Below are 27,661 nucleotides of genomic sequence, written 5' to 3' on the forward strand. Positions count from 1 at the left end.
ACCTACATATAGATATATTAGAAGCTCACCAACTATTAATTTTTTGTGGATTTCTGACAAAGAAATAAGATATGAGTTTTTGTGTGGGAGTGATTGTGAATTAATAATGAGTATGAATCTCATAATGCGAGTTAAATTTATAGACAATTAATCTTCAGTGACGTTTCTGAGCTTTACTCAATATGCTTTCTTTTTCAATAGAAATTTGAGTAATCTATAGGTGTCAAGCAACTTTCAAAATTTAATGTCAAATTAGTTTTCACTTAGAAAAAATTAATAATAGAATTAAGCTCGGTATATGTGATAAATGTCATCATATAAATTATAATCACATTGACTAAATCGACATTTTGTGACTCTAATTTGGTAACAATGTGTTACTAGGTAGTAGTAGGTACAAATTTTATTCTCTTTTTCCCACAGAAGTATCAAATATGTTGAAGACTCTTGTCAACGAAGACAGAGACTTCCGCTCTTCCGGTCCGTTAGATGAACGCAAAAAGGACCTTGAAAAAAACAAGACCCAACGACTGTTGTCCCTCTAAACAAAAAATTACTAAAATCAACGGCTCCCATTGCCACACGTACGATTCGGCTCTCGGGTCAGAACCCAGATCCAAATCCAAGGGCCCCCTCCACCGGTATCTTCCTCCATACTCTCTCTCTGTCTCTTTCTCTCTCTCTCTCTCTACATTTTCCCACTCTTTACTTTTCCCTCATTCCACTTTTCCGGGTTACCAAACACACACACTCTGTCCAGTACTCTCTCTCTCTCTAGAAAAGCTAAAGCTTTGGTGGTTGGTTTTCTTTCTATATCGTTATCATCTTCTCCCTCCTTTGAGTCATCTCTCTGCAAACAAATCTCTGTGTCGGTGGTGTGATCGCTATCATTCACATTGATGTTGTTCTCTGCCTGATTTGTTTTTTGGGTCTTCATTTCTCATTATTGCACTTCCTATAGAGAAAGTTTTTTTTTTTTTTTTTTGGCATTCTCTGCTCTTGGATTGTGGATCATCATCCATGCAATGCTCACCTGGTTGGTACTTCATTTGTTGATTTATTAATTATTTTTAATTTTTGGCATTTGGGTTAGGCTGTTTGCATGCTCTGCTTGTTCTGATTGGATTGACTGTTTGGCTTTTAGAGAAGAAGCAAGTGTATTTAAGTGGTTGGTGAATGAATCATGGACCACAAGCCATGGCTTTGGAGGAAGAAATCTACAGAAAAGCCCAATGTTGGAGCAGCAGCAGCAGCAGAAGACAAAGTCAACGTCTTGGGCAAAGGAAATGAAGATGAGGTAACTATGAATTCATAGCTTTAGTGAAATCCATGATTGTATATTCTAATTTACATTAGCTATAAATGTATATGGTTTGTCTTGTGTTATGCTACTTTCCCCTTTAGGCACACTTTTGGAGGCCCAAGCCAGAGCTTTACTTTAACTTCCCAGTCCCCAGAGGGTTGTTCTTGTACAATCCATAGCTGAAAGTACTCCATCCTCAATGCTTCACTTGAAGATACTTAAAATCAAATAATTTTTGCTCTATTATTTTTTTCTTTCTATTTTGGCTCAAGGAAAGCCAGGTTTTATGAAGAAAATTGGTTATGCATTTACATTGGTGAAACAAAGAAATAATAAATTGCTGGAAGAGTCAGCTATTGAATAATTGCATGGGGAGATTCTTTTTCGTTTTCTATATATCTCTTATTGGATTCTGATGATTAGAGATTTTACTACGGAGGTGGGTCAGTCTAGACAAGTACAATTTTCTATTTGGATATGTTTAAGCCTTCAAACTTGAGATCGATATTTAGATCAGTCAGAAGTTTTCACCAGCAAGACTTGTGTTATATCTAAAAGTTGAAACTAGTGTTGAATTTCGGTACGAATAACTACTGCCATCAAATTATTCACTTCTTTGATCACATTTTGTTGATATACTGAATCATGCAAAATAAACAGGCCCTTCAGATGTCTATACACTCGGGTGAGAGAGACCTCTTTCTAGCACTTCCAATTTGTGATACCATACCAAGATGCAATTCCGAATCTGGAATAATCAGTCTAATAAATTTTTAAATTACAATTTGAAGGCAATTTCATGTTTTTTGTGTTTACGACATCATACCATATTTGTCCTAAATTCTCAAAGTTTCCCTTTGTAAAAAATTAGCGTTGAAGAGAGACTAAATTTGATCAAGATTTTCTATTCCACAAACCAAGATCTGATTGGGGCTACAATAATAAATATGTCAATCGAAAAGACATACTGCTTAGAGTAAATTTCCTAGGGATGACAGATATAGCTCCCCTGTGTATCTGTGGGAATTCTAAACCAGTTTTAGAATTTTGGTGACCATAATCAGTTAAGTGCTGTCAAATAGTTTCGTAATGTGGACAAAAGAACTGAAAGATTGAATTCCGAAGGGAGTATGTTATTTAGTTATCATCATTTAAGAATTTTTAATGATGCCTGTTGTTTTAGGTTGCTGTATATGTCTTATTAGGAATTTTGTTTTTCATTTAGGAACTGTTGAATATACTTTGAGGTGTTAATGGTACTATTTTTCACTTTACTCTGTTTTCTTTTTCTTTAGATAGAGGCAATTCGGGCTGAGAAGGCAGAGCTGGAGAACAATCTGAAAACTTTAAGTGATAAGCTTGCTTCAGCTCTTTCTGAATGTAACAGCAAAGATGAACTTGTGAAGAAACATGCCAAAATGGCACAGGAGGCTGTTCAAGGTAATTCATTAGTTTAAGAGTTGTGTTGGAATATTTCAATAACCTGTGCATTCAGTTAATATATTGTCTCATTTTTCATATGAGTGTTTTATGCAGGCTGGGAGAAGGTAGAAGCAGATGCGGGGTTTCTAAAGCAAGAACTGGATAAAGCTTTACAAATCAGAGCGGCTCGTGAAGAAAGAATAGTTCAATTGGATGCAGCCCTCAAGGAATGTATGCAGCAGCTACGTTTTGTTCGAGAAGAACAGGAGCAAAGGGTTCATGATGCTATGATGAAGACATCAAGAGAATTTGAGAAATCCCAGATGGTATTAGAGGAGAAATTATCAGAGACCACTAAAACGCTTTCTAAAATAGGTGCTGAAAACACCCATCTTAGTAATGCTCTTTTAGTGAAGGAAAAGTTGATAGGAGATTTAAGAAAACAATTGACTCAGGTGGAAGCTGATTTCAATGCACTCACGAGTAGATTAGAATCCACTGAGAAAGATAATGCTTCTTTGAAATATGAGGTTCGAGTGCTTGAGAAAGAGCTTGAGATCCGGAATGAGGAGAGAGAATTCAACCGTCGAACCGCTGATGCATCACACAAGCAAAACCTGGAGGGTGCAAAGAAAATTGCGAAGTTAGAATCAGAATGTCAGAGGTTGCGTCTCCTGGTCCGGAAGCGGTTGCCAGGTCCTGCTGCGTTGGCAAAAATGAAAACTGAAGTTGAAATGCTAGGATGGGATTCTGTTGACATGAGGAGGAGAAAGTTGAATCCAAATGGTTTAATGTATGACTCTACTGTTGATAACTTTCCTGAGACTCCCAGCAAAAGGGTTAACATTCTGACTGACCAGTTATATGCTATGGAAGAAGAAAACCAGACTCTCAAGGAAGCACTCAATAAAAAGATGAATGAACTCCAGTTCTCTAGAAACATGTATGCTCGTATAGCTTCAAAATTATCACAAGTTGAAACACCGCTTGAAGAATCATCACGAGGCCAGACAACCATGGAGCCAATGAGGAGTAGTCTTATGTCTCGTGAAGTGTCTGTAGCATCTATGTCTGATATTGGCAGCGATGATAAGGTTAGTTGTGCTGATTCATGGGCTTCTGCCTTGATTACAGAACTGGAGCACTTTAGAAATGAAAAACAAAAGGGATCACTAACAAGCAAAACTGTTGGAGCTTCAGACATAAATCTGATGGATGACTTTATTGAAATGGAAAAGTTAGCAGTGGTTTCTGCTGATAAACCAAGTGCAGGTTCTCCTGTTTCTTCAGCTAACGCATTTGTTGGCACCTTGGAAACTGAGTATTCCTCAGAACTTGTGGGTAGCGAGATGGTTCCTGTTTCTGACAGTGAGTCAGGCTTCAATATGTCAAACAGGGAGACCGGATTTAAAAATATTCCTGATGGTAAAGCTCCCAATTGGATTCAGGATATAGTGAAACTGGTGTTGGAGCACAACCGTGTTGCAGGAAGAAATCCTGAACAGATACTTGAGGATATAAGATTAGCTCTGGCATCCACAGAAAATCCAAAGCCTGGTGAGTTGGTTGATGCAAGGACAAATGGAAACCATTTTGATGCATCCAATCCTTCCTCTGTTAAAAGCTGCATCTCATGGAAAGGTTCAGATAGATCTCTAGTAACTGATTCACCCTGTGGAGTAAGTGATGTGGACGTCTCAAGCCCAAAGAGGAGTAATCAGCACTTCCAGCCAGATCTGAGTAAATCATTATGTAAAATAATTGAGCTTATTGAGGGAATCAGTGTGCCATCTCCAGATTATAACCCAGAGAATGGGACCAGGAAGGATGGGAACTTGTCCACATATAAGAATTCAGAATACACAGGCTACATGGTTCGTGTTTTCCAGTGGAAAACTTCTGAACTTGGTGATCTTCTACAACAATTTGTTCATGCTTGTTATGATCTGTTGAATGGAAAGGCTGGTCTTGACAAGTTTGCCCAAGAGCTCACTACTGCTTTGGACTGGATTTTAAACCACTGCTTTTCACTTCAAGATGTTTCAAGCATGAAGGATGCAATTAAGAAACAATTTGATTGGGATGATACACGAAGCGAAAGTGAAGCAGAAGTTGGAGTGGTTGGTCACTTTATAGATACAGACAAATTACGTGTTCCACGAGAACAGTTATCATGTTTGCCCACGTCTACTTCTTTAAATGGCCATAGCATCCAAATAGAAGAGCTGCAGGCCAATCTGGTCAAAGAAAACAGAAAATTAAAGGATGAATTGGTGAATATAGAATCGGCAAAGAGAGAGTTGGAAGGGAGATTTCAGTCAGCTTGTGATAAGAGTGAATACCTGATGAATCAGCTTAAGGAATCGGAAAAGGCTATAGCCAGTTTGAGAACAGAGTTACAAAGTTTAAGAGAGTCAAAAGGAATCATTGAGGACCAAATTAAAAATCACAAGGTGATGAATGAAGATCTTGACACGCAGCTTACAGTGGCCAGAGTTGAATTAAGTGAAGCTCGCCAAAAGTTTTCATCCCTAGAAGTTGAACTGGAGAATAAATACAACTGCTGCGAAGAATTGGAGGCTACATGCCTGGAACTGCAGCTTCAACTTGAAAGGTACAGATGCATACCACCAAAGATAGTATACCTACATATTAAAGCTTTTACTTATTTAAAAATATTGACTAATGTAATAAAATAATTGAGGAATCTTATGCATCTGATATATGTTTCTTTTGGCAGTGTGAAGAAGAAAAACCCAAATTCCGATCTTAATCCAGACGAAAGGCAAGCCCAAAATGTAAGTTAATGTCCTCTTGTTACACCTACATTTACCAATTTGTCTGAGAATTCTTAATTTCTGTTTCCAGTTGCACTAACATATTCCAAACAAAAACCATATACCTGATGAAAGATTTTATCTTCTTTTACAAATAAGAAAATTTTTCATTGCCTAGGAAATGATATGTGAATAGTAGCTTTTTTCTTGATCAAGGATGAGTCACTTGACAACTGTAGCATTTCAGATTCAACTTATATTCATATTTCTAGATTTAGTGGTCTACTTTACCTAATAAATCTACACTGAAACAGTACAGTCCCATAAGAAACACCATTGAAAGTGATCAGCTTCAAAATGTGAACTCTCTCTCTCTCATGGTAAAGGGCGAATTCATCTTGAAACAAAACAATTCAATCCAAAAAGGATACTATTGTGCTTTGTTGGCAACTTGTCATTCAGATGCAATATTGCATGATGTGCCTTACCGTTCTTATAATTCAAAAGAATTCCAAATCTTTACTTGTTGCTGCTTAAATTGATGGTAAATAATGTTTGATCAATTTTTCAGGATTGGGAGATAACAGCTGCTTCAGAAAAGTTGGCCGAATGCCAAGAGACAATACTTAACCTCGGGAAGCAGTTGAAGGCAATGGCTGCACCAAAGGAAGCAGCCCTTTTTGACAAGGTCATCACTAATCCCACTGATATAAATACCCTCAAAGCCAAAGCCACATGCCCAACCCCACCGAAGAAGCTGAACCAACGATCCTCTCTACTAGATCAAATGTTAGCAGAAGATGGTGCTGGCATCAAGGATTTAATGTCTCCAAAGACAAAAGAGGTCAACAGTAATTCAACTTCCACGTTCGGTCCTAATAGGGTGATAGAGCCCCTTGAGAATATCCTTGTTCTAAATGGTAAATACCAGGATGACAATGCTACTGTTGGTTCCTTAGCTATAGTGCCTGGCAAGAAAAGGGGAGGTGGGAGTTTATGGAAAAAGCTGGTATGGAGAAAGAAAGGTAGCAGCAAAAAAGCACCCCTTCCGATCGCTTCATGATCAATCTCTATCATATGATAAGTTGATTACAACGTTGGTGTTCCTCGCTCTGTTTTGATGGCAGTTTGGTTTGTCACACGCCTGTAATGCAAAATAATAAAGGCTATAGGTCTGTTGGTCATTCTCATTCGAGAGATATTGGAGAATGCGTGAGTGAGGGTTTTGTTTTTGTTTTTGCATACGTTATGTATTGCTCCTGTATATATATATATCGTTCTAGGCAACTGCGAATTTGCAACAATGTCAGCAGAGAAGTTGACATTTGTGTACCATTAACCCAAAAAAGGAAATGAGGGTGAAAAAAAGAAAATATGTAGTTACGCTGTATACCCCTTCATGTAATTCCCTGTTTTGTACACGTGTATTTTTCCCATGAATAAAATATGGTTTTTATATTCTAAATATCCCAGATTTGGTGTTTCAGATCAAATCATTACCACATAGATGAACAACTTGGCGGCTGTCTAAAGCTATTGAAGTCTGGGGATGTAACAAAATTTTCAAAGAAGAAACTCCTGCATGACCGTTCTAACATCATGCATTAACACCACTCTCTCCTTCATCAGAAGAGGGATCACAGCAGATTAAGCAAATTCACACTTCTTTTTCACTTCTCTTTCTATAATGGGCCAATGCCTCAGCAATCTCAGCTGGAAATCAACCAGCCTTCACAAGAAAAATAATAGAAAGTGATGTGTTATGTACCAACAATGAGTCAACAAATTAGGTAACAGAGAAAAATTCGGAAAGACGGTGCACATATTAATCACTCAGCAGAAAAATTCTCTCCGGTCATGAAGCTGGTTCTGTGATGCTGTATATTCGGTGTGACATAAATCTCTTTATCTTCATTATCAATCTCTGTATAGTACAAATCTTGCAATATCAGTGAGGCCAGCCTCCCTGTAACGATCAGCAACCTGCTCCACATGGTCATCCCAAGTCCCTTCAATAGAAGCTAGATCCAACAAAAAAGCTGCTTCATCCAATGCAACCTGCAAATGATGGAACTGAGATGATAAGAAATCATTTTAACAAATTGTTTTTGGGAGTTCATAAGCAATAATGATTCGAAAACCTGAGCTGGGGCCTTTCCCATTTTAAGATCTGCTTGCCTTCCCTCGTCAGTCACCTTCTCCTTAATGTACTCAATTTGCTCGTCCTCCCATTGCGCTATATCAGCAACTTCCTGAATTATAAGTATTCAACTGCATAATGTCATAAAAGGAACTCTTGCAGAGGAAAGTTGGCTGGGACACTAGGAATGATAAAAAAAAAGTAGAAACCTGGTAGCTGCAACCCAGAGTCCACCATGGTGATTTTAGAGCTCCCCTAGCAGCATCTTTTGCTTCAACAGTACGCCCAACCCTGTAAAATTTACACATGGGCTCCTTACAAGATGGACCTTAAGTGATTCAACTGACTAAATCACAACAAACGTTTAGTAGAAAGTAACTGGAAAAGTTTCCTACGAACTTCAGTAAAACCTCAGCATTGAATACGTAAGGCCGTGCAAATCCAGGAAAATGCTCCTTCTTTGTATAGAATTCTCCCGTCACCAAAGCCGATACCTTTCAAAAGCACATACAGTAATTAGACTGTCAAATACACACTAACTAAATGATGCTTAGAGGAAGTAAGCAAAGTCAGGTGATGAATCTTACATGGTCCCCTTCCTCAAAATGCCACTTCACTTTGCGCTCCAAGACATCAGGAAATAAACCAACCTGAAAATGAACCATTTGTAACCGCTTCATTTAAAAAAAATTAAAAAATTGAAAAGAAAGGAAACAAAGGAAACAAAGGAGGAATGGGAGGCTAAACAAAGAAGAAATCTCTTGCGTACTTTTCTTAAAAGGTAAATATCTAGTTTTGAAATCTGCGACTTGGCAAAGTCACCCTTTTTATAAAGCTTCTCCCCAACATCAGCAGAAGCATGAAATAGCTCATCATTGCTTTCTCCAGAGTTTTTAGCATCTTCTTCAACTAGGATTCTGTGAATTAATTGGTCCACCTGTGGATGAAAGATAGGACGTCTCCCCTGAGAATAGTTGTATAACCAGTACAAAAATGCATTTACAATGAAATTTTGGCCAAGTATGTGGAACAGTGGCATGTTTTACTCACATTCTTGGCTAAAAGCCACACCCCATGCTTCCTGACCTCAACTACTGGCATGTCCATACTGCAGGCATCGGACTAGATGAATCAAGCTTTAAAAGAAGGAACAAAATTGTTCAGGCCAAACACTTACCCTGGAGGAGCTGTAGGCCACCGGAGAAGTGCAGTTACAGCACCTATTGGCAAAGAAATATTTACAAAATTAGAACAGCTTGAACTACAAGTCAATTCTCGGGGATTCGTCAATTCCAAATATATTCGAAGCTTTTCCATACCTGAGCTATTTTTTGCTAGTGGTATGGCAAGGGGGATTAGCCCTTCCTTGGCTCCTGGAGAAATAATAGATTCACCTGTTACATAGCAATGTATGTGAGAATTTACTTAAAGCTTGAACTATTTCAAAGATGAGCAGACAAAAAAAAAAGAAGCATGGATCATGTATAATAACTGCAAATTATACATCAAAAGCTCATCCATTTTCTTCCAATGCCATACCATTCAACACAAAGGCACCACAACCCAGCAACTATAATCTTGAGATTGAGAATGTAGCTAGGCGAGATTTGTAGAACATATCATTGCCTTTTAAAGATTACATTGTCACATTGTTCTCTCTGAACAACCAACATGGAAACATTGAAGAAAACAACCGACACATGCAAATCCCAAAACACAAGAATTGAATAACACCCAGCAAAGAGACGTTCTTGAATATGGAAATATGAATCTTGAACAGAGGTTTAAGCAATGACCCACCTTTTGTCTTGAGCATTGTCAGCAACTGGCTCAAATGCTGTGGAGGCTGAGTTGCTGCCACCTCCTTAATGAAAGACACATGGTCTGTAAATTGCAATTTTCACCACAATCAGTTCACAAATCTTTTAAAACAGTTATATCAATAGGCACTTCCAAAATTCAAAGAGCCCTAAGTTACCAGGAGTGTCAGAGGAGTAAGAGCAGCGTGGTCCAGCTCTACTGTGCCGAAGAAGAACGGAGGGCAGAGCGGTGGCTCGAGGTCCTCCGTACACCAATCCGCTGCCAACTTTCATTTTTGTGTTAATGGAGTCTGCTGCTCTGCTTCGTCGTCGTTTATCTTTTCATCTTTGTATTCAAATTCTCAGCCACATTAGATTGGGCCTCAAAACTTCTAAATTGACCACCCAACCCGACACCAAGAGCCTCAGACCCATAAACGTTGGGCCTGAACATGGGCATTAGTGCTGGACAATTGAGGTGAGGAGCGTTCGAATACACTTAAAAATTCGACGACATTCGCAAGAGAATTATAGCTCAAGTGCTGAAGAGTAATTATCGTTATACTCAAAGTTATGTATTGAATTCTTCCCTTTTCCATTATCGCTCGTATCAAACCACATGAGTTGCCGACTTGGTGTAAGTAATCGAGTTTATAGTAAGGGTAGTAATGTACATAACAAATTAATTGGAAACCAATGACTCGCTTCGACAATAAAGTTGTGCTTTTGAAGCATTTTCATCCACTTGCGTTTTGTACGAGTTAGTACCTACAAAAAGTGCGAAGCACTCCAATTAACCGAATTAAGTAAAACAAACGACTAATATAGCTTAGAGATAATCCATGGTTTGTTTGGACTCTTAGGCTTGTTTGGTTGCTGGAATTTAATTGAATTAGGAGGTAGAATTGGATTGCATTGGATTACATTGGATTGGAAATGATGTATCCTTCGTTGACACTAGTGTCCCAAATGTTTGTGTCGCGACTCTCAAATCTTGGGTTGAAGGTCAAGGGGTTGGAGTAGTAAGATTATGTATCCCACCTTCTTGGTATGATAAGTTATCCTACAAAAATAAACATAAGGGGATTATGGTGAGATTATCTTTTATCCTATCTACAATCATATTTTAGCTCAAAACATGGTAATGGATTAAACAAATCTAATTATGTTACTTATCCTACCCACCAAACGAGACGTTAGGGATGCAATACAATTAACGTGCTGTGAGAATATATCAAGTGGAAGACATTGCAAGTTGCAGAGAATATTGAGACAGTGAATTTAAATTCGAGCTGTAGATATAGTAATTTAATTGGTGGTTGTTTCTGGGTAATCATAAGGCTTGGGTTGTCAAAAGCATCACCTGTAAGTTGTATGAGAACAGGTGCGTAGACGCGCTGATCACTGACCACGTGATCTAAACGACGGGCACGTGGGAATTGAGATTTGAGGCAATAATTTGAGAATACGCACAGAATGTGCTCATGCAGAGAGTGTGACCATGGTGTTTCATCACGTGTGCCATTTACCATTATTCAGCTCAGGACCACGGGCCACACCCTCCAGTCTCCTCCTCCACAGTGCACTCATCTCATCTGACACAACACAACTCCCTCAACTTTTTTGTTTCACCTACAACAAGTTCAAAGGGTTTGGCTTGCCATAGTTTTCACGTTTTCAACATTTTTTCACCCTCGGTCTCTTTTTTCATCTATAAAAAGAAAAGTGAAATTGCATTGCAAAAGTCGTAAATTATTGTTTGGTTGAAACACCGGTGGCCAAGCCAATGAAGCCATGTGGTCACACTTACGTCCGTTGGTTGATTGTTAACTCTGCCCTGGATTGAGACACTACAATGACCCAAAAAAAATAAGAGAGACCAGAACAAAACATAAGGCACAAACGGCAACCGAAAGCGGCTAGATGCCAATTATGGTGATGATGGAGGAAGGGCCACCAGGGAGTAAAAAATATGCTCTCAAGTTATGGATGACGATGGAGGGTCATGTTGGCAGCTTGGCTAAATGCAAAACTGAGCCAAGAGGATAAAAAAAATCAACTCTCAAGTTGACAAAATATCCAGTTTAGCGCAGCACCAAGCCTAGCATCACAAAAGAATACCAAGTAGATCCTCCCTTTAAAAGTGACATCTAAGCTGTAGCTCACTCCCTCAAGTATTGTATATTAGATTTGAATCATGGACCCAAAAGAACCATCTCATAATAGGGGTAAAAGAATGCAGCAACCTTGAACCATTTCACAAGGAAGAAAAAAACAACTTGAGAATCATGATATTTTCCCAATGCAACTGACCATACTTGACCATTTTGATGTGTCATTGACAACTTTCAATAATGAATCATCATTCTTCAGGAAACCAACAAGGCAGAAGATGTGCTACAAGTTAATGTCTGCACCTACTTTCAGTGCATGCACATCATCAACAAATTGCTGTTTTTTAATTGTCAACAGCAATAGACTGAAAATGGGAGAAAAAGGTACTCTGCAAATTTCCTCACTTACCTTCTGTAACTTCAAATTCAAGTCTTAACAGTGACCAACTTTTCCTCTTCTACTTCCTCAAAGTCAAAAACCCAAATGTTAAATAGGCTATACCATTTACTGGGAGACTTATATTACTAGATTGTAAAGATGCAAACAAAGAAAAAGAAACGAGTTTTCTCACCGCAGTAGCATTCATAACTGAACAAGAACTGCAATTATAAAACCAAAATCATTCCATGTTCCACCATGCGAATTTCTTAGAGTGGCTTAATGACAATGAACACCAGTAAGGATTCAAACCAAATATTTCTAGGCTTGACCTTTTATACAGTGGCAGTGGGTTTTTGATGAATTCAAGCCATAAATGATGCTGGGGGATGGAAAGGCCAAATCACAGTGGAAGATATGGAACTTGCACTTAGGGCTAGCCTTAAGAGTTGGAAATTTGTCTTTGTGGTGAACTCTGGGGAACTTAGCAATAAGCACATTGTCTGACCTCCTAATTTTTTCTGCCTGAAATCATCTTTTCTAAATTTAAAAAATTTTAACTTATCAATTCCTCCCCACACACCATCCTCTTCCTTTATTGTTGGGTAAAAAATGAACTCCCAAGTACTTCAAAGCATATTGATATCAACAATACCGATGATCATGCGGCCCAGAAAATCTCTTTAGGAAAATGACTACAGAAATCATTCTCTCTGAAATGAGCAATTTCAAATTTCTCTTAAAGAGCAAATATAGACCAGTCCAAGTTAAAACAAAATGACTGAATTTAGAAACTGATTATCTTAAAGGAAAGATCACATGGTACCTTCACAATTCTGCAGAGTGTCAATCTGTAAGAGACTTCATGTCATCTGCATCTTTCTTCTTCGTGAGGAAGACACACGGGGTCACATTCTTCTTCTACTATATTGTTATACCGGCAAGTGTTTTTAGTTCCAGAAATGCAACTTGCGAAGCCGATTTCCATTTGCATCCTAGCAACCACTGCCATTCTAAACACAATCTGCACTCCAAGATAGCAGAAACTCTTTCACATAAACACAAAGTTCTCTTCATTTTCTTGTCTTTCTAAAATTTGAATTTAGAGAAAATCCCTTTGTATGATGCAGTCCCTTCATCTTGTTGTATTCTGGGTAATATTCAAGAATGTCATGTCCATCCATCAAACCAAAGTAGCAATCATGTGACTCCTAGAGTCGAATCGTGCCAATGGATGTGTTGTGACCGAGAAGCTTGTAAATACCATGATGCAAAAACGTAATGTCAATGCATCAAAGAAACCAGTTTCGAATTGGTGAAACACGTCTTAATTTTTCACATAGCTAACTATCCAATTTTTCTTTTAGGTGAAAAATAAAATGTAGCAAACCAAAAAGCAGCAAATGTGCACTCTTTTCAACCAGGGACAGCACTCAAACCAAAAATTTACCGGAAATGAAAGGGCTAAGAAAACCTTACATAAGTACAAACAAGACAAATTTATCTTTCATGTCCATTACAAAATAGTTCAAGCACAATATCAGTTGTCAAAATATCACATGTTCTCATTAACTATCAAAGAAGTTTTCGATCAGCAGCACACAAGTCAGGTAAGATCTTGGACAGCATTACTAAAAGGTTAACTATCGCTATTAGTCTTGTCTAAGGTCATCTTGAAACAGGATCCATGTATTGGAGCTGATAATAGGAATGGTCATGCCGTATTGAGCTATCTACAACTTGCTATTTTGGAAAGATCATTTGTTTGTACTTCGCATAAGATTGGGCTAATTTTCATAACGTCTTAGTATGGTTTCAAATGAACATGAAAAGGCTACAGAACAAGCAAATTAATAAATAGAACAGTAGACAAATGGTTGCACAAGCTTTACTGAGATCAATAAGACAAAAATCAGTAATTTCATTACTATTTTGACCAAAAAATTGTGTAAGCACATAACTGGGGGACAATAATGAGCTGAACCTACCTATAAAAAATAAAACAAATAGAGTACAACCTCTAAATAATCAATTCTTATCACTCTAGTTCATCAAGTTTGATCTCACGTTGTTCACCGGAAGAGAGTATTTTCACACCCACCATACCCCTTTGCCACTCTGAATCTCCCACCAATATCAACCTATTAGCATTTATTCTTGCTGCACGCTTGAATACCCTGACATAGATCAAATTCAACCCATGGATATATAACATATTAGAAACAGAATGATTGAAATAGAAATTTGCAAGCACCTAATAAGATGGTGGCAAATACCATTTGAGCGGTTTGTTCTCCAAGACTAAATCAACACTTTGACCTTTTCCCCTGAGTATGGTGGCAACTGTGGCAGCGGCTCCTTGAAGTCCAGGATCTAGAGCACACACAATGTTTTCTACTTGCAGGCTGAGTTCTGGCAGAAGACCCTTCTCCTTTAGCAACTGTAACCCCAAAACCAAAATGTCAAATAAACAATAAACCAATCGAAAATTCTAGGAGCCAAGAATGAAGTATATTTAAGTACTAGGAGTATTTATCCCAACCATAAGCACATATTGTGCTTCAACAAGAAAACTTAAATGTAATAGAAAGTGGCTTCATAAAGAAAGGAATAGGAAATATATAAGTTGAAACTCACTTCCACTATGACAGCATCACCAAATCCAAAGCCACAAGCAGGAATGTCATCACCACCAAAAGTAGAAAGCAAGCGGTCATATCGCCCACCACCACAAATGGCTCGCAACTTTCCTCCTCTATCAAAACCCTGAGAATAAAATTGATCATTTAGGGGCCGTGTTCAACAGTGAAGAAACCAGCAGCAATTTTCTTTACACGCAAGGGAGATCTAATATTCATGAACAGTTAAGTAATCATGCACAGCCAAAAGCTGTAGCTGTTCTTTTCTATCTACAGCACAAACTTTGTTCTTACAAGTAGGCACATTAGTGCAGAATTGAAAGCATTTTCTACATCTGAAATTTTAATGGCACAAGTTTTCACATGACACGGTATGTCACATGCCAGTTGTTTCATGCATAAGGGATGAAAGCATCATAACCAACTTACAGAACACCTAAAATACTCTACTGCAATATCTAATAACAATGCTACTAACGTTTTGCTCACAGGCCATGCCTCAGCTCAGTACTTCCAAAATCTATAATTGTATAGACTTACAGGAAGATAATATCTATAAATTACATCCTCATGGCTAGAGTGATGCCTGAAATAGAAGCATGGTAACAAATATGATCCCCAGCCCCAGGGCATTATTTAAACTCATAAAGGTATGTACCAGACTATACAGGAAAGTCATCAGTCCCCAAGAGCAACAGAACAACTAAATAAAATGGAAAAAAATGTTTTAACTCAATTCTATTAGTATGACTGATATCTGCAATTAAAAAGTATAGGGGGGAAAGCAACATGGAAAATCTAACCTCGAAGACAATACCAGTATAGTAGGCAAGGCCACGAACAATAGAAGCATCAAACTGAATCCATTCAGAATAACCAAATTTCTCTGCAAGAGAGAATAGCTGCTTCAGATCAGCAACTGCTTCACCGGCATCTCCAAGTATCTCTACATAAGAAAAACATGGAATGCATACTAAGTAAGAGTTACATCATCTCTCACTGCGAAAAAAAGATTTAAAAAAAAAATTCGGTTACACAATAAAGAGAACCTTTAAACCAGCATTAATGAACGATTACCAAAAGCACCTTCCTCCTCAACAAATTTAGGAAACAAATTTATTTTTGTCACTGCAACTTATATAAACTAAAAATTTGAACCCACCTCCTCTAACTGTATCTTACCACTTTAAAGTTTGAACTTTAGTTTACTTTTCTCTGTTCTACAAATAACTACCAACTTTTGATATCAACATCACCATTCCACAACATAATTGTCTATTTATATTTTCACTCTTCTTCAATTCCTACATAGGCAACCCCTTAATTAAGTTTTCCTTGTTTTGTCACCTACTGGTATTTCTCCACCTTTTTCTACATACAAAGGCCTAGCTAACCCACCTCCTCTAACTGTATCTTACCACTTTAAAGTTTGAACTTTAGTTTACTTTTCTCTGTTCTACAAATAACTACCAACTTTTGATATCAACATCACCATTCCACAACATAATTGTCTATTTATATTTTCACTCTTCTTCAATTCCTACATAGGCAACCCCTTAATTAAGTTTTCCTTGTTTTGTCACCTACTGGTATTTCTCCACCTTTTTCTACATACAAAGGCCTAGCTAAGCCTTTACCATGTTCAAGCTATCTATATTACCTCACATTATCTTATCACCCTTCATCTTTTGCTAAGATACAAAAGCCTGGCTAAGCTTTTATCATGTTCAAGCTATCTGTTTTACCTCACATTATCTTATCACCCTTCACATTATGTTCCTCAACCATCAAGAGATCTAGTATCAAGACGCATTTTAACTCATGCATTCTCATGTAACTTGTATAGCCAAAAAATATATTATCTAAATAGTTTCTGAATCAATATCGATAAGACCAACCTTCCAACTTTGTCAAAGACTTTATGGAAAGAACTTGCAATAACTGCTCAATAGCCTCTTCCGACACACCAGCAGATTTCAACTCTTTTTTTATATCATCCACTGGAATCTTCTCTATCTGTTCATAATTAAATCCCAGAAAAAGGATTAGAAACCTATAAACAAAATCTACATTCTCATTACCGTATACGGTTATGTATAAGAAAATGTGAAAATATAATATTCATTGTGCTATCAGACACATAAGAGCAAGGTTAGATTCTAAATCCAAAATGCATACAAAGTTCAAGGACCATGACCATAGCAGATGCATGCAGACACACACATACAGAAGACATGGAATATAAGTAGAACATCTTGCTACAACAAATACATGTCAAAAGAACTTCAACGAATCAACATGAACTATAAAAAATGTCCTACTAAAAAATGTTACTAGCAATGAACTGATTTGTTAAGTTTACATGTGGGAAACCTAGAATCAATTGAAGAAATAATCTCTACTTTAAAAGAATCTAACAAATTAAATAACATGATTGTAATCTAAAAAATTTTCAACAATAAATTATTAAACCAGACTACAATACTGGTCATCATGGCATTCACATCTGATTTTTTTTTTAAAGAACAATAAAGTAGAAAACCACAACAGATTCAGATGGAATCCAAAATTTGCAACCTTGAACAATTTACCTTGTCTATGATGATGCAAACCTTGCCAAATAAAGCTTCAGGTATGGAGTAACGCCTCAATACTTCTTGCAAAACCTGTAATGTAAGAAAAGTAGAAGAATCATCCGCCCTGGTTTCCAAAAATCATTAATAAAACAAAAGTTCTAATGTGAGGATAAGTGTGGATCAAATGTCTCTTAAAACTTAAAAGATTAACAAGGTAGACTAGTAATCATAAACCAATGCAAAATTTTTTTTTTTTTTCCTCAAAACTCATTTTAATGAAACAAACAGTGGCAAAGCTTTTTTATTTTTATTTTTTGTGTGGCTTCTGGTAACTATTGTGAGTATATCATAATAGCCCAGATTATTATATTGTTCAAATGAATTGGGATGCATAAGTTGTTTTCATTTTCTATCTTGAAAAGCAACTTGAGAAGCATGTGGCAATACAAAGCCTTTGGAAACAGACCTCCCACAGATAGACGAACAATATCGGAAAGAAAAATGTTATGAAGACCTTTGAATCTGATTGTCTAAGTTCATGCAAGGAAAAACCATCCACACCTTTCGACTTGAAACCTTAAATCCAACATCTGATGTGGTAATTCCTAATCGCTTGAAGAAAGTGACAATTGAAGAAATAAGTTCTGCTTCAGCCTAGAACATGGAAAGGAAAAAAAAATCCAAGCTTGTTAGGGAAATGCATATAACATAATACAATCAAATACAACAATGCGCCATGCATCATGTGGAACAGATGGAGATTTCAATCAATGCAAGAGTGTTGGGTAAAATCATAAATAAAAAAAATTCAGAATCATATAAGCATGCAATACTAGTTAGCATAGATTATCTTTTCCCGTACCAAAAATTTCTGTATCAAATATAGTAGTATTGAATGGATTATCAAAAATTTCAGCTCTATACCGTAACTTCAGGTACACCAATAATGTCCATATTCCATTGGTAATGCTCCCTTCGCCGCCCCCTCGTCATCCTCTCATACCGCCAACACTGCCCCACGGCAAACCATTTCACTGGAAGGGATAGAGATTTTCTGGACAGAAAAAAACACGGGAATCAAAATTTCTGGCATCTGTACCTGGATATAAAAAAATCACGAGTAAACATACAGATATACATTATACAGCCAAGTCTTTAATTAGCAACAAGAACATGAAAATGCTCAGCAGAATCAGAATTTCAGTACCCTTTCTGTATAACCAGTCTTGCCAAAGAAGGAGTGAGCTCAGGCCTCAATGCAACTCGACGATTACCTCGGTCTTCGAAGCAATATAGCTGCACAAGACAGCACATTGCAATGTAAGTACATGTACGTATTTACAATTGACGCAATGCGAGTAAAATAAGAGCTATAAAAACCTGGTCTCGAATTTCCTCTCCTGCTTTTCTAATAAACAGAGCCTCGGACTCGAGAACTGGAAAGTCGACCTCTTCGAAGCCAAACAACCGCGAGACCTCTCTGAAATGGTAGAAGAGCCAGTTGCGGAGCCGCATATCTTCGGGCGGGAAGTCCCTGGTGCCCTTGGGAGGGTTGACGTCGATCTTCTGGAGGTCTTCGGTGATCGGCGCCGGAGATAGAGCTCCGGCGCGACCGCCGGCGCCGAGGGCATTGGGGGTGAGAGCAGAAGCGGCGGGTGAGAGAGAAGCGAGGGGTCTAGGGTTGGGAGAGAGAGGGAGTTTGGGGATGGGGAATCTGATAACGCGAGCAAAGGGCTTGTGTAAGATAAGGAGGGAAGAAGAGACTGCGGAGGAGAGCATGGTGATGCCAACAAGGGCTCGATGGTCTTTTCGGGGTTTTCGCTTGGTTTTGCTGAACGCAGAGGAAGAGGAAGAGGTTGAAGTTGAAAGGCGATTCGCGACGTTGGAGTTTTCAGACCAACGTACCGATTTGGCGGGGGCCCAATTTGAATAGTGACGGCCCAAACGGACTATTTGTTGGGCTCTTGTTGTGAGTCCATGAATGCATCAAGTATGAACCCATGGGCCGTATTGTGGCCCAATAGGAAAATCTTACCAAAACTACATATGAAATTTTCTTGGTACTTGGAGCCAGAGACGACAAACGAGTCGCGTTCCGTCACGGTCATGTAGAGACGCCTTATGCGAAGGGTCACATGCCTTGTCTGACAGAAGGTGGCTTCGCAGAAACACATTATGTAATGTTTGCAAGTGCAGCGCTTTTTAATTTACATTTCACCCTAAATCAAACATATATATATATATATATAATGTAAATCTCAAATCCATCGTCCGACAACATTATACAATGTTCATAAGTTGAGCATAATTATTTCTAGAAAATGATAAACACCTTGAAAAAATCAAAAGGTGGCTTGCTTATAAAATTGAATCAACGTCTTTTTCTTAATTAGTCATGTCAAAACCTTCATGATTGTCCGACAAATGGTGGGTTATCCCTTTATCCTATATGATGCGAAAGTGATCACCAATACAAGTTTACTCAAAAGAAGCAACACACCATCCATTTCTAACCAAATATATTTCATGGCTGATTTGATTTAGTGCCCACAACAAGTACAAATATTCCTTCTGTTTCTTTATCTTCCACAGAAACACATTTATTAAAGTTTCCTTTTGCTGGTTTTGAATAGTTTTTCTGATGGATATTTTTACTTATTATTTTGAGCCTACCCAGATGTATATAAAATTCCAAATATATCAAAGTTCATGTTTATCACGCATCTGTTTTTTATGTCTTTTTTTATTACACACATGTGCATCCAAATTTATCCAACTGCATACATATGCACTGACCCATTTGTTGATAATATTTTAATTAATTTTTAACGTTTCCTTATGAATCCTGCCGCCATGCTTACGAATAAAATACCATTTCTTCAATTCTTTGAAAAATGAAATTAGCATGGCCCAATTAGAGGAATGAAATTAGTTTACTCAAATTAAACCTAGTAGCACTGAACTCACGTTCACTAGCAAAAAAATTGAGGCATTTTTTTTTTCGGTTCTTTCATGTGGAAATTTATAATTCTATCCTGGAAGTTTAAGAGAAGATGACTGCTACTTGCCGCGTACAACACAATATTTTTATCATGTGCATGTTTCTTCATGCTTTTGTGTCGTGATGTCCCTCTCTCTCTATATCATTCCAAATTTCCAATTAGGTCTGATGACCCAAAGAGTCATCTCTTTCTTTGGTATTGGCGCACGTACTGGTGTCCCCGTTGCTTTTCTTCACAGCTAGCAGAAGATGCCAACATATTTCCTACCGTCTTCAAACCCCTACACGATAAACACACGCACAAGAGCCAAAGCTTTTAACATCTCCCCAGCTCACGATGCCTAACCTGCCTTCCCCATCAAAGATATTTGAACAATTTTAATGACCTTTTTGGATATCTTTAATTTGAAGCACATAAATTTGTAACATCATTGCTTTCGACATCTCCCCAACTCACGATGCCTAACCTTCCTCATCAAGTCTCCATTCCAAAATGTCCCCAGGATATTTGAACAATTTTTTTTTTACCCTATTGGATGTTTGGAATTTGAAGCCTACAATTTGTTACATCATTGCTTAGCTAACTTTGTTGGCATCCACACAAAGTCAATCACATCTCTCTCTTTGCCAATTTTTGTCACTATGCTTTTAAGGGTATTGTTTTTGTGGGGTTTCGGTTAGCACTTAGAAACCCATATGCATAATTGGAGCATTGCCGTTTTGATGTTGATGTTGGAGCCGAAACCAAATGCGACCCTAATACGCAATTGGAGCATCAATCGATCGATTAGGGTTTGGTCAATACATGCATAATTGCATATGATGCTGAAAAAGATTAGTTTCAACCCTAGTTTGGATCTTATTCGTTAGAGGTGATGAGATTCAAGAGCTGTACAGTTAAAGGTCCACTCAAATGGAATTTTAATGGCCATTGAGTTGTCAAATCGGCCTAAACTTTCAACTCTGAAAATAGTATTCGTGTGTGAGCCTTCCCGATACAACATTACATTCGTCATAAAAATATTTTGAAGCGAATTCAATACTAGGACTATAAATAGTAAAGATAAGGAAAAAAAAAAATACTAGCAACCTTCTCTCTAACCTTCTCTCCAACCTTCTCCATTCAACGCAGCCTTTTCTGATTGAAACTCGCTATACTAGTAGTAGTATTTGTTTTTAAAATAAACAAATAAGTGGCTACCCAGTAGGAGGTGCCCTGCCCTATCCAACGTACACCACTCAAATTGGTATTTGCAAAGACTACTCTACCGTTGGGGTAATTGGCAATGTCAACAACCAACCTATAATGCAAATTTGAGTTTGATGAATTGGGCAGAACAGTGTTTTGGTTAGCTTGTACACGAGTTCAAATTCCCCTTCTTATTAAAACAAAAAACGAACCTTAATGACAAATGTCCCTCATTATGAATACAAAATTGGTTAGTAGACTTTTATTTATTTATTTTTAATACAAACAATACTGCATCATGGGGAATTTGAACACAAAACATCGAGTGAAACTCTTCTCTCCGTTTGAATGAAGGAATTGAAAATGAAATAGAATTCTAAAATGATAGAATTTAGATTTCCATCATTTTAATTTATGGCAATTGAATATTTTCAGTATTTGGATTTATGTATATCGAATTTTGTAAATGACACTATGGAAATTGTGAAATGACTCATATTTTAGTGGAAATTAAACTTGAGAATTTGATGCCCCAATTTTCACGATTTTTTCCAAGCGTCATTTAATAAATTATGCACTTAAGTTGCTAACACAAGAAAATTGTCAATTTCTCATCTTAAATTCTCGATTTTTAGCTAAATTCTGAGTTATTTTCCCTCATCCAAACGGAGGGTTAATCATTTGAGTTAGAAACTCTTACGGTGCGTTTGAATGAGGGAAATAAACTTGAAATTTTGACAAAACTCATAATTTCTAAATTTACATGAACCAATTCCTGTGTTTGGATGAAAAAAAACATAGAAATTTAGAAATTTCGCATGGGGAAAAAAAAGGAATTTGAAGATCATACCTCTCAACTTTAAATTCTATCTAGAAGTCGTCGTTTCTAAGATTCAAAGAGAGATTGAGTTTTAAAAAAAAATAACTTTACAAATAAAGATTAAATTCCGTGTTCCATTACCCAAACTAGAAACTTTACAAATTCTAGAACATTAATTTTCGTCATTTATAAAATCTTTTATATTTTTAAATTTCCTCATCTAAACGCACTATTACGGCTAATGAAACTATCAACTCACCGTATTTCTGGTAGAACAACTATTAATTCACCCTTCTTCACCATATTTCTATTTTCAATTAATTAATTCAGCAAGAAAAAGGAAGGAGGTTTATTAAGACACGTCAGGGTCTAGTCACAATTAGCTGACTTGTCTGGATGCCGTCGTTTCCGACACCCATTAGTCCAACGCGGCGGCAATCTACGAAGCCCGTAGTGCCACAGCCCATCTGTCCTGACTACACCCCCCAATGCCCCCACCCCAACCATTAAAACATATTAAATATACCAGACAACGGCACAAACCCAATAAGTATAACGGAATACTGTATACGGTATACCCACCACAACATATACATAACATACATCATCACCCATACATACATAACCATCCATAAAAGTAAAACATACATAAATAATTTAGGAAATTCCACGTCAGCTTCAACAAACCCACCTCTCCCTATAAATCTCCCACCTCACCTCCTCATTCTTAATTCTTCATTTCAGCAATTTACCAACCCCCCAAAAAAAAAAAAAAAAAAACCAAAAAGAAAAGCTCTTCATATTCATTTCTTGTATACCCACAACAACACCAACACCATGGGTGAGGTGAGTAAAAACCAAAATTTGAACATTCTTCTTCGTGGCTAAAAATTATTTCCGGCCAAGTTCTATGTTTTAACGACGGTTTATTTGTTGTCGCAGAAAAAGGAAGGCGCAAAGAATGAGGGCGAGAAGAAGCCCGCCGCAGCCGACGCCGGCCCCAAGAAGGACGACGGCTCGCTCACCGTCGTTTTGAAGACCGACATGCATTGCGAGGGGTGCGCCAAGAAAATCAAACGAGCTGTTAAGAATTTCCAAGGTACAGCTTCACCAATTTCATATCAAATTTCAATCACATGAGAATTCTGGGCTTCTGGGTTTTTCAGATTTTCGCTTTTTTCAATTGGGTTTTGTTTTTCGGATTTTACAAAGTTCACCGGAATCAAATCCGCATTCAATGGTCCGGCTCAGAGATTTTTACCGTTGAAAATTGGGGACCCAAAATTATAGGATGGGAATGGGGAAGGGGTAGCTAAGTCTATGTATTGACCATTAATATCTACTAATCTGTTAAATTTGGATTAGATTTAGGACTTTTGGGTGCGGAAGCAAGCAAACACTTCAGAATTTTGACTTCAATTGCGTTCATGCATTTTCCGTCGTGTAGTTTAAGCTTGATTAGTTGGGCTAAAACAATCTTTACGTACAAAACACGGTTCCTTTTAATTGTTGGCTAATTGGGTCGATCTTTTTGTGAATTAAATTAGGCGTTGAACAAGTGAAGACGGAGTGTGCAGCCAACAAAGTGACTGTGACCGGGAAAGTGGACCCCGCCGGGCTGAGAGAGAAACTGGAACAGAAGATCAAGAAGAAGGTAGATCTCATTTCTCCTCAGCCCAAAAAAGATGGCGGTGGAGATAAAAAGCCAGCTGCTGCAGAGGAAAAGGCTGAGAAGAAGCCAGAAGAGAAAAGGCCGGCTGAGAAGAAGACAGAAGAGAAAAAGCCCAAAGAGGCACCCAAGGAGGTAAACCTCACCCTCATGTATAATTTGCGATGCATTTTAGGTGATTGCTACTTGTTTAGTAAAATTACGGTCACGTTTACGCGTTATAATATAAGCGGATATTTATTTAAAAACAGGATATACTCACTCATATTTTAATACACAGATCGCACATCTGTATAATATAAATTTTTTTGGGTACAGTCAATAGTGAATTTTCGCATTTATTTATTTTCTATTTTAAACATTGTATTTCGAGGTTAATCTGGTTGTATTTTCGTTGCTAATTCTTTTCTTTTGTTGGGTGGTTTCAGAGCACTGTGGTCATGAAGATGAGATTGCATTGCGAGGGGTGCATGCAGAAGATGAAGAGTAAAATCTCCAAGTTCAAAGGTGAGAGGCGATGTCAATTCTCGAAACTTCTCAAAACTTTATTAATAATAATATATAATTTTGATTAAATTAATTAATCAAGGATGATGCAAGCACCCCACCGGCACCAAGCTCGTAAACCTTAATTAATATTTTAATAAATTGCATAAGAAGACAAAGTTAGTCAAAATTAATAGAAAAATAAAGCCGTACGGGTATATTCGCTCAGTAAAAATTAAGTTCACATGTGTATTTCCAAGTGGTAATTTTGTCATTTTCATATCTAAAGAAGTGCATTTTGTTGTTGGCAGGTGTTAATACGGTGAGTTTTGACGCACCCAAAGACATTGTAACGGTGAAGGGCTTCATGGACGCTAAAGAACTCGTCCCCTACCTTAGAGAGAAGTTCAGGAGGTCCGTCGAAGTGGTCTCACCCAAGAAAGATGACGGCGCCGCTGCCAAGCCAAAAGACGCCGCAGCCGGAGGCGAGAAGAAGGAGAAAGAATCTGCAGGCGGCGGTGACAAGAAAGAGAAAGAAGCTGCCGCCGGTGGAGGCGAGAAGAAAGAAATTGCAGCTGCCCCACCCGGCGGCGGAGCCCCCAAGGTCGAGGTGAACAAGATGGAGTATTCTGGGTACCCTTACCCTCCTTCCAGTTACTATTGGTACGACGAAGGACACGTATACAACCACAACAAGTTCGTCATGGAGGCCCAAGCGCATCAGGCGCATGTTAGCCAAGGCTCTTCGAGCCATGGCTACGCTGTGCCGATAGAACACCACCCTGCTCCGCAGATGTTCAGCGACGAGAATCCAAATGGTTGTTCGGTGATGTAGAGTGCTGAACCGATCGAACGGTGGTTGGCTGACGAGACGAAGATAAAATTAATAATTAAGTTTACGTTACATAGAGGGGCAAAATCGGAATTACAAAAAAAAATGTAAATAATAAGGAGCAAAGGTTATAAGAGAAGTAAATACGATTACGAGTAGGTAGTTATGGAATTTTGGTTTATTATGGGTTTAGTTTTAATTAGGGATGTAATAGAGATAGACCGACCGGCCAGCCGGCCAGCTGGTGGAGCCGGTTCAGATGTTGGTTTGGTATGATGGTGGTTCAATATGTTAAAGTTTCTGCTAATTAATTTTTTATTTGGTATTTTTAAAACGTTTACCTTCACTTTATATTGCAAAATATATTTTAGCTTGTGGCACAGACGAGGCCACTTGGTTCGATTGTTGATTTCTTCGGTTTAATTAGAGTGGTGATTTCCCCACTCATATTTCTCCTATTTTATCTACTTACACTTTTTTTTATAACTAAAAAATGAATGTAAGTGGATAAAATAGGAGTGGGGAAATCATTACCCTTTAATTAATATGGGATTTATATCCGAATCTGAATTATATTTAATTGCACAACATCAGCACGTCTACTACCTGAGTTTTTTTATTTTTTTATTTTTTATAGAGTTGTTTTTGGCATTTCAAGAAAAATAATCATTCACTCTTCTTTTTTTTCAACACATTCCCTCGTATTTTTATGTAACGATAATTTATTTTAATATAATCTAAACTATATGGATGGATTCGAACTCGGATGCAAAATGTGAGCATATTCTCTCTAGCGAAATTAACTAAGGCCATGATGATATTTTTTGGATGTTATTAAAAGCTTTCTTTTTCAATCATTCACAATCTAATTTCTATATAGTTTACAATAGAAATTAGGACGGTAGAAAAAAAACAAAACAAAACAAAACAAATCAAAAGTACCGACATTAAAAGTGATATGAGGATATAAGCATATGACTCCGTTATTAAAATGTGGGGCTTTGGTGGTGGGGGACTCTTATTAATTACAAAAATATTTCATTTTTGCAGTTTCGATTTTGAAATTCTTGCTTTTCTGAGAGAGAAAGGGCTTGGCGGTTTTTTTTTTTTTTTTTTTTTTTTAAGAAAAAGAAAAAAAGGCCTTGGGTGGTAAAATTAGGGAAATGCACAACTTATTGTATGGTGTAGATTGATCCTCTAATAATACTTTTTGGTCAAAAAAATTAACATCTATATATTTATTATTTTCTTATTATATTTCTGTGGGAAATGTCGTGACGATAAAGAAAAAGTTGTAGAAAGCATGCGTCCAATTTAGAAAAACCATTAGACTCTACATAATTTCGAATGGGATTAACTTTTCTTTTTGTTGGCATGCAGAAATGAATAAACCAAAAAGGTACGTACGTCAATTATTTATCCCTAAACTTTTCCCTTTTTGTGTCACATATTCACAACATTAAGTGGGATTAGTTGGAAGCTAGGGGCCAAAAACCATAGAGAAGATTATCAAACTGTGTGCTGCCTATATGTTTAGTCTAGTTGAAATGCGTTTAGCCTCGATGTTTTTGAGTGGTTTGAAGTCCCTCAGATATGATTAAAGACGTTCTTTTTTAGATGGTTGTACTTGGAGTCAAGTGTTAAGTCCACTTCATCATTTTTGTAGTATTTAAGAAATTCTTTCTTTGTATCGTCGAAGTTCTCGTAAAAACCATGTTTGTCTATTGAAAGAGAGAAAAAAGCATTACAGCAGGTTCTATATCTAAATTAAGGTCAAAATGTGACTTAATTTTCCATAACCCTTCTTATTAATTAATTAGTGACGTCATCAGATCAGATTATTATATTGGTTAATTAAATAACATATTTTTTGACCTTTTTATTTTAGCCGACCTTTTAGACTTCGAACAGCTAAATATATAAGGGGTTCTTATTAGATTTAACGGCTGCTTCCAAGTGAAAGGACAGTGGCATTGCCTTTTCAATGCAATGAAGGCTAATCGACCATATCCAACGAATATTTCAAGCATAATTCATTATAGTCAAACGTCTCATGTTGGGCGTGCTAAAATTTGGTTCACGGAGATAAGATCGACAGTGACGAACAAAAAATATGATATTGGTGTACTTTCGGCTAAAAATATTTCATTTATTATTGTCAATGGGGTGTAGCTCAGTGAAATAAAGGCCTTGACTGAGGTCTCATGTGCTAACCCCATAACATCTTAGTTATATATATGTGTGAGAAATCATTCTCACTTTTAATTTAGACCATCGTTTATACTAAAAAAAAAATATATATATATAATTAAGACCATAATACAATTTTAATATCTTAAACATTCTCAACATGAACACCTCTTTTTTTGGCACCATGCGTGTTGTTTATTTATATTAGTAAATGTTGAAATTGAAGAAAAAAATTTGCGCACCACACACACTCACACGCGAAAATGAAAGAACTCATATGTTATAATCGAAGCAACAAAAAGGAATCAGAATCCGTGAGAATTTG

At 37.3% G+C, this 27,661-nt stretch overlaps 4 protein-coding genes across 4 annotated transcripts; 2 read left to right on the forward strand and 2 right to left on the reverse strand.

The window, feature by feature from the left end:
* The first annotated feature begins 718 nt into the window (after positions 1 to 718).
* Positions 719 to 6,967, forward strand: LOC103342179 (filament-like protein (DUF869)). The gene is made up of 6 exons (XM_008245777.2): positions 719 to 1,036; positions 1,145 to 1,297; positions 2,599 to 2,743; positions 2,840 to 5,339; positions 5,466 to 5,523; positions 6,074 to 6,967. The coding sequence occupies exons 2-6, from the start codon at positions 1,184 to 1,186 to the stop codon at positions 6,563 to 6,565; spliced, it is 3,309 nt and encodes a 1,102-aa protein (XP_008243999.2). The 5' UTR covers positions 719 to 1,036; positions 1,145 to 1,183; the 3' UTR covers positions 6,566 to 6,967.
* A 182-nt stretch (positions 6,968 to 7,149) lies between these two features.
* On the reverse strand, positions 7,150 to 9,777 carry LOC103342178 (protein IN CHLOROPLAST ATPASE BIOGENESIS, chloroplastic-like). Its single transcript, XM_008245776.2, has 11 exons — positions 9,621 to 9,777; positions 9,443 to 9,526; positions 8,962 to 9,036; positions 8,820 to 8,862; positions 8,693 to 8,750; positions 8,412 to 8,579; positions 8,230 to 8,292; positions 8,042 to 8,136; positions 7,852 to 7,933; positions 7,644 to 7,754; positions 7,150 to 7,560 (listed from the first exon to the last, which is right to left on the reverse strand). The coding sequence occupies exons 1-11, from the start codon at positions 9,733 to 9,735 to the stop codon at positions 7,420 to 7,422; spliced, it is 1,035 nt and encodes a 344-aa protein (XP_008243998.2). The 5' UTR covers positions 9,736 to 9,777; the 3' UTR covers positions 7,150 to 7,419.
* Positions 9,778 to 13,835: 4,058 nt separating this feature from the next.
* LOC103342177 (Class II aaRS and biotin synthetases superfamily protein) lies at positions 13,836 to 19,025 on the reverse strand. Its single transcript, XM_008245775.3, has 10 exons — positions 18,530 to 19,025; positions 18,357 to 18,445; positions 18,074 to 18,203; positions 17,711 to 17,803; positions 17,165 to 17,239; positions 16,472 to 16,589; positions 15,377 to 15,519; positions 14,572 to 14,700; positions 14,211 to 14,374; positions 13,836 to 14,111 (listed from the first exon to the last, which is right to left on the reverse strand). The coding sequence occupies exons 1-10, from the start codon at positions 18,926 to 18,928 to the stop codon at positions 13,973 to 13,975; spliced, it is 1,479 nt and encodes a 492-aa protein (XP_008243997.2). The 5' UTR covers positions 18,929 to 19,025; the 3' UTR covers positions 13,836 to 13,972.
* A 3,830-nt stretch (positions 19,026 to 22,855) lies between these two features.
* Positions 22,856 to 25,546, forward strand: LOC103342175 (heavy metal-associated isoprenylated plant protein 3). The gene is made up of 5 exons (XM_008245774.3): positions 22,856 to 23,005; positions 23,102 to 23,258; positions 23,707 to 23,963; positions 24,257 to 24,335; positions 24,626 to 25,546. The coding sequence occupies exons 1-5, from the start codon at positions 22,997 to 22,999 to the stop codon at positions 25,147 to 25,149; spliced, it is 1,026 nt and encodes a 341-aa protein (XP_008243996.2). The 5' UTR covers positions 22,856 to 22,996; the 3' UTR covers positions 25,150 to 25,546.
* Positions 25,547 to 27,661: the final 2,115 nt, after the last annotated feature.

The sequence above is a fragment of the Prunus mume genome, linkage group LG1 (genome assembly GCF_029339155.1).
Source record: "Prunus mume cultivar Tortuosa linkage group LG1, ASM2933915v1, whole genome shotgun sequence".
NCBI lineage: Eukaryota > Viridiplantae > Streptophyta > Magnoliopsida > Rosales > Rosaceae > Prunus > Prunus mume.

Excerpts from the sequence above, each read along its gene's own strand:
- LOC103342177 (XM_008245775.3), bottom strand. The coding sequence starts at position 18,928 with ATGCTCTCCTCCGCAGTCTCTTCTTCCCTCCTTATCTTACACAAGCCC. Across the intron at positions 18,446-18,529 it reads GAGAGGAAATTCGAGACCAG|CTATATTGCTTCGAAGACCG; the intron begins GTTTTTATAGCT and ends TGTCTTGTGCAG. Across the intron at positions 14,701-15,376 it reads ATACTGGTATTGTCTTCGAG|GGTTTTGATAGAGGAGGAAA; the intron begins GTTAGATTTTCC and ends TTTTATTCTCAG.
- LOC103342175 (XM_008245774.3), top strand. Across the intron at positions 23,964-24,256 it reads CCAAAGAGGCACCCAAGGAG|AGCACTGTGGTCATGAAGAT; the intron begins GTAAACCTCACC and ends GGGTGGTTTCAG. Across the intron at positions 24,336-24,625 it reads TAAAATCTCCAAGTTCAAAG|GTGTTAATACGGTGAGTTTT; the intron begins GTGAGAGGCGAT and ends TGTTGTTGGCAG.
- LOC103342178 (XM_008245776.2), bottom strand. The coding sequence starts at position 9,735 with ATGAAAGTTGGCAGCGGATTGGTGTACGGAGGACCTCGAGCCACCGCT. Across the intron at positions 8,751-8,819 it reads TGGCCTACAGCTCCTCCAGG|TATGGACATGCCAGTAGTTG; the intron begins GTAAGTGTTTGG and ends CGATGCCTGCAG. Across the intron at positions 8,293-8,411 it reads ATATTTACCTTTTAAGAAAA|GTTGGTTTATTTCCTGATGT; the intron begins GTACGCAAGAGA and ends GTTCATTTTCAG.
- LOC103342179 (XM_008245777.2), top strand. The coding sequence starts at position 1,184 with ATGGACCACAAGCCATGGCTTTGGAGGAAGAAATCTACAGAAAAGCCC. Across the intron at positions 1,298-2,598 it reads GCAAAGGAAATGAAGATGAG|ATAGAGGCAATTCGGGCTGA; the intron begins GTAACTATGAAT and ends CTTTTTCTTTAG. Across the intron at positions 2,744-2,839 it reads GGCACAGGAGGCTGTTCAAG|GCTGGGAGAAGGTAGAAGCA; the intron begins GTAATTCATTAG and ends TGTTTTATGCAG.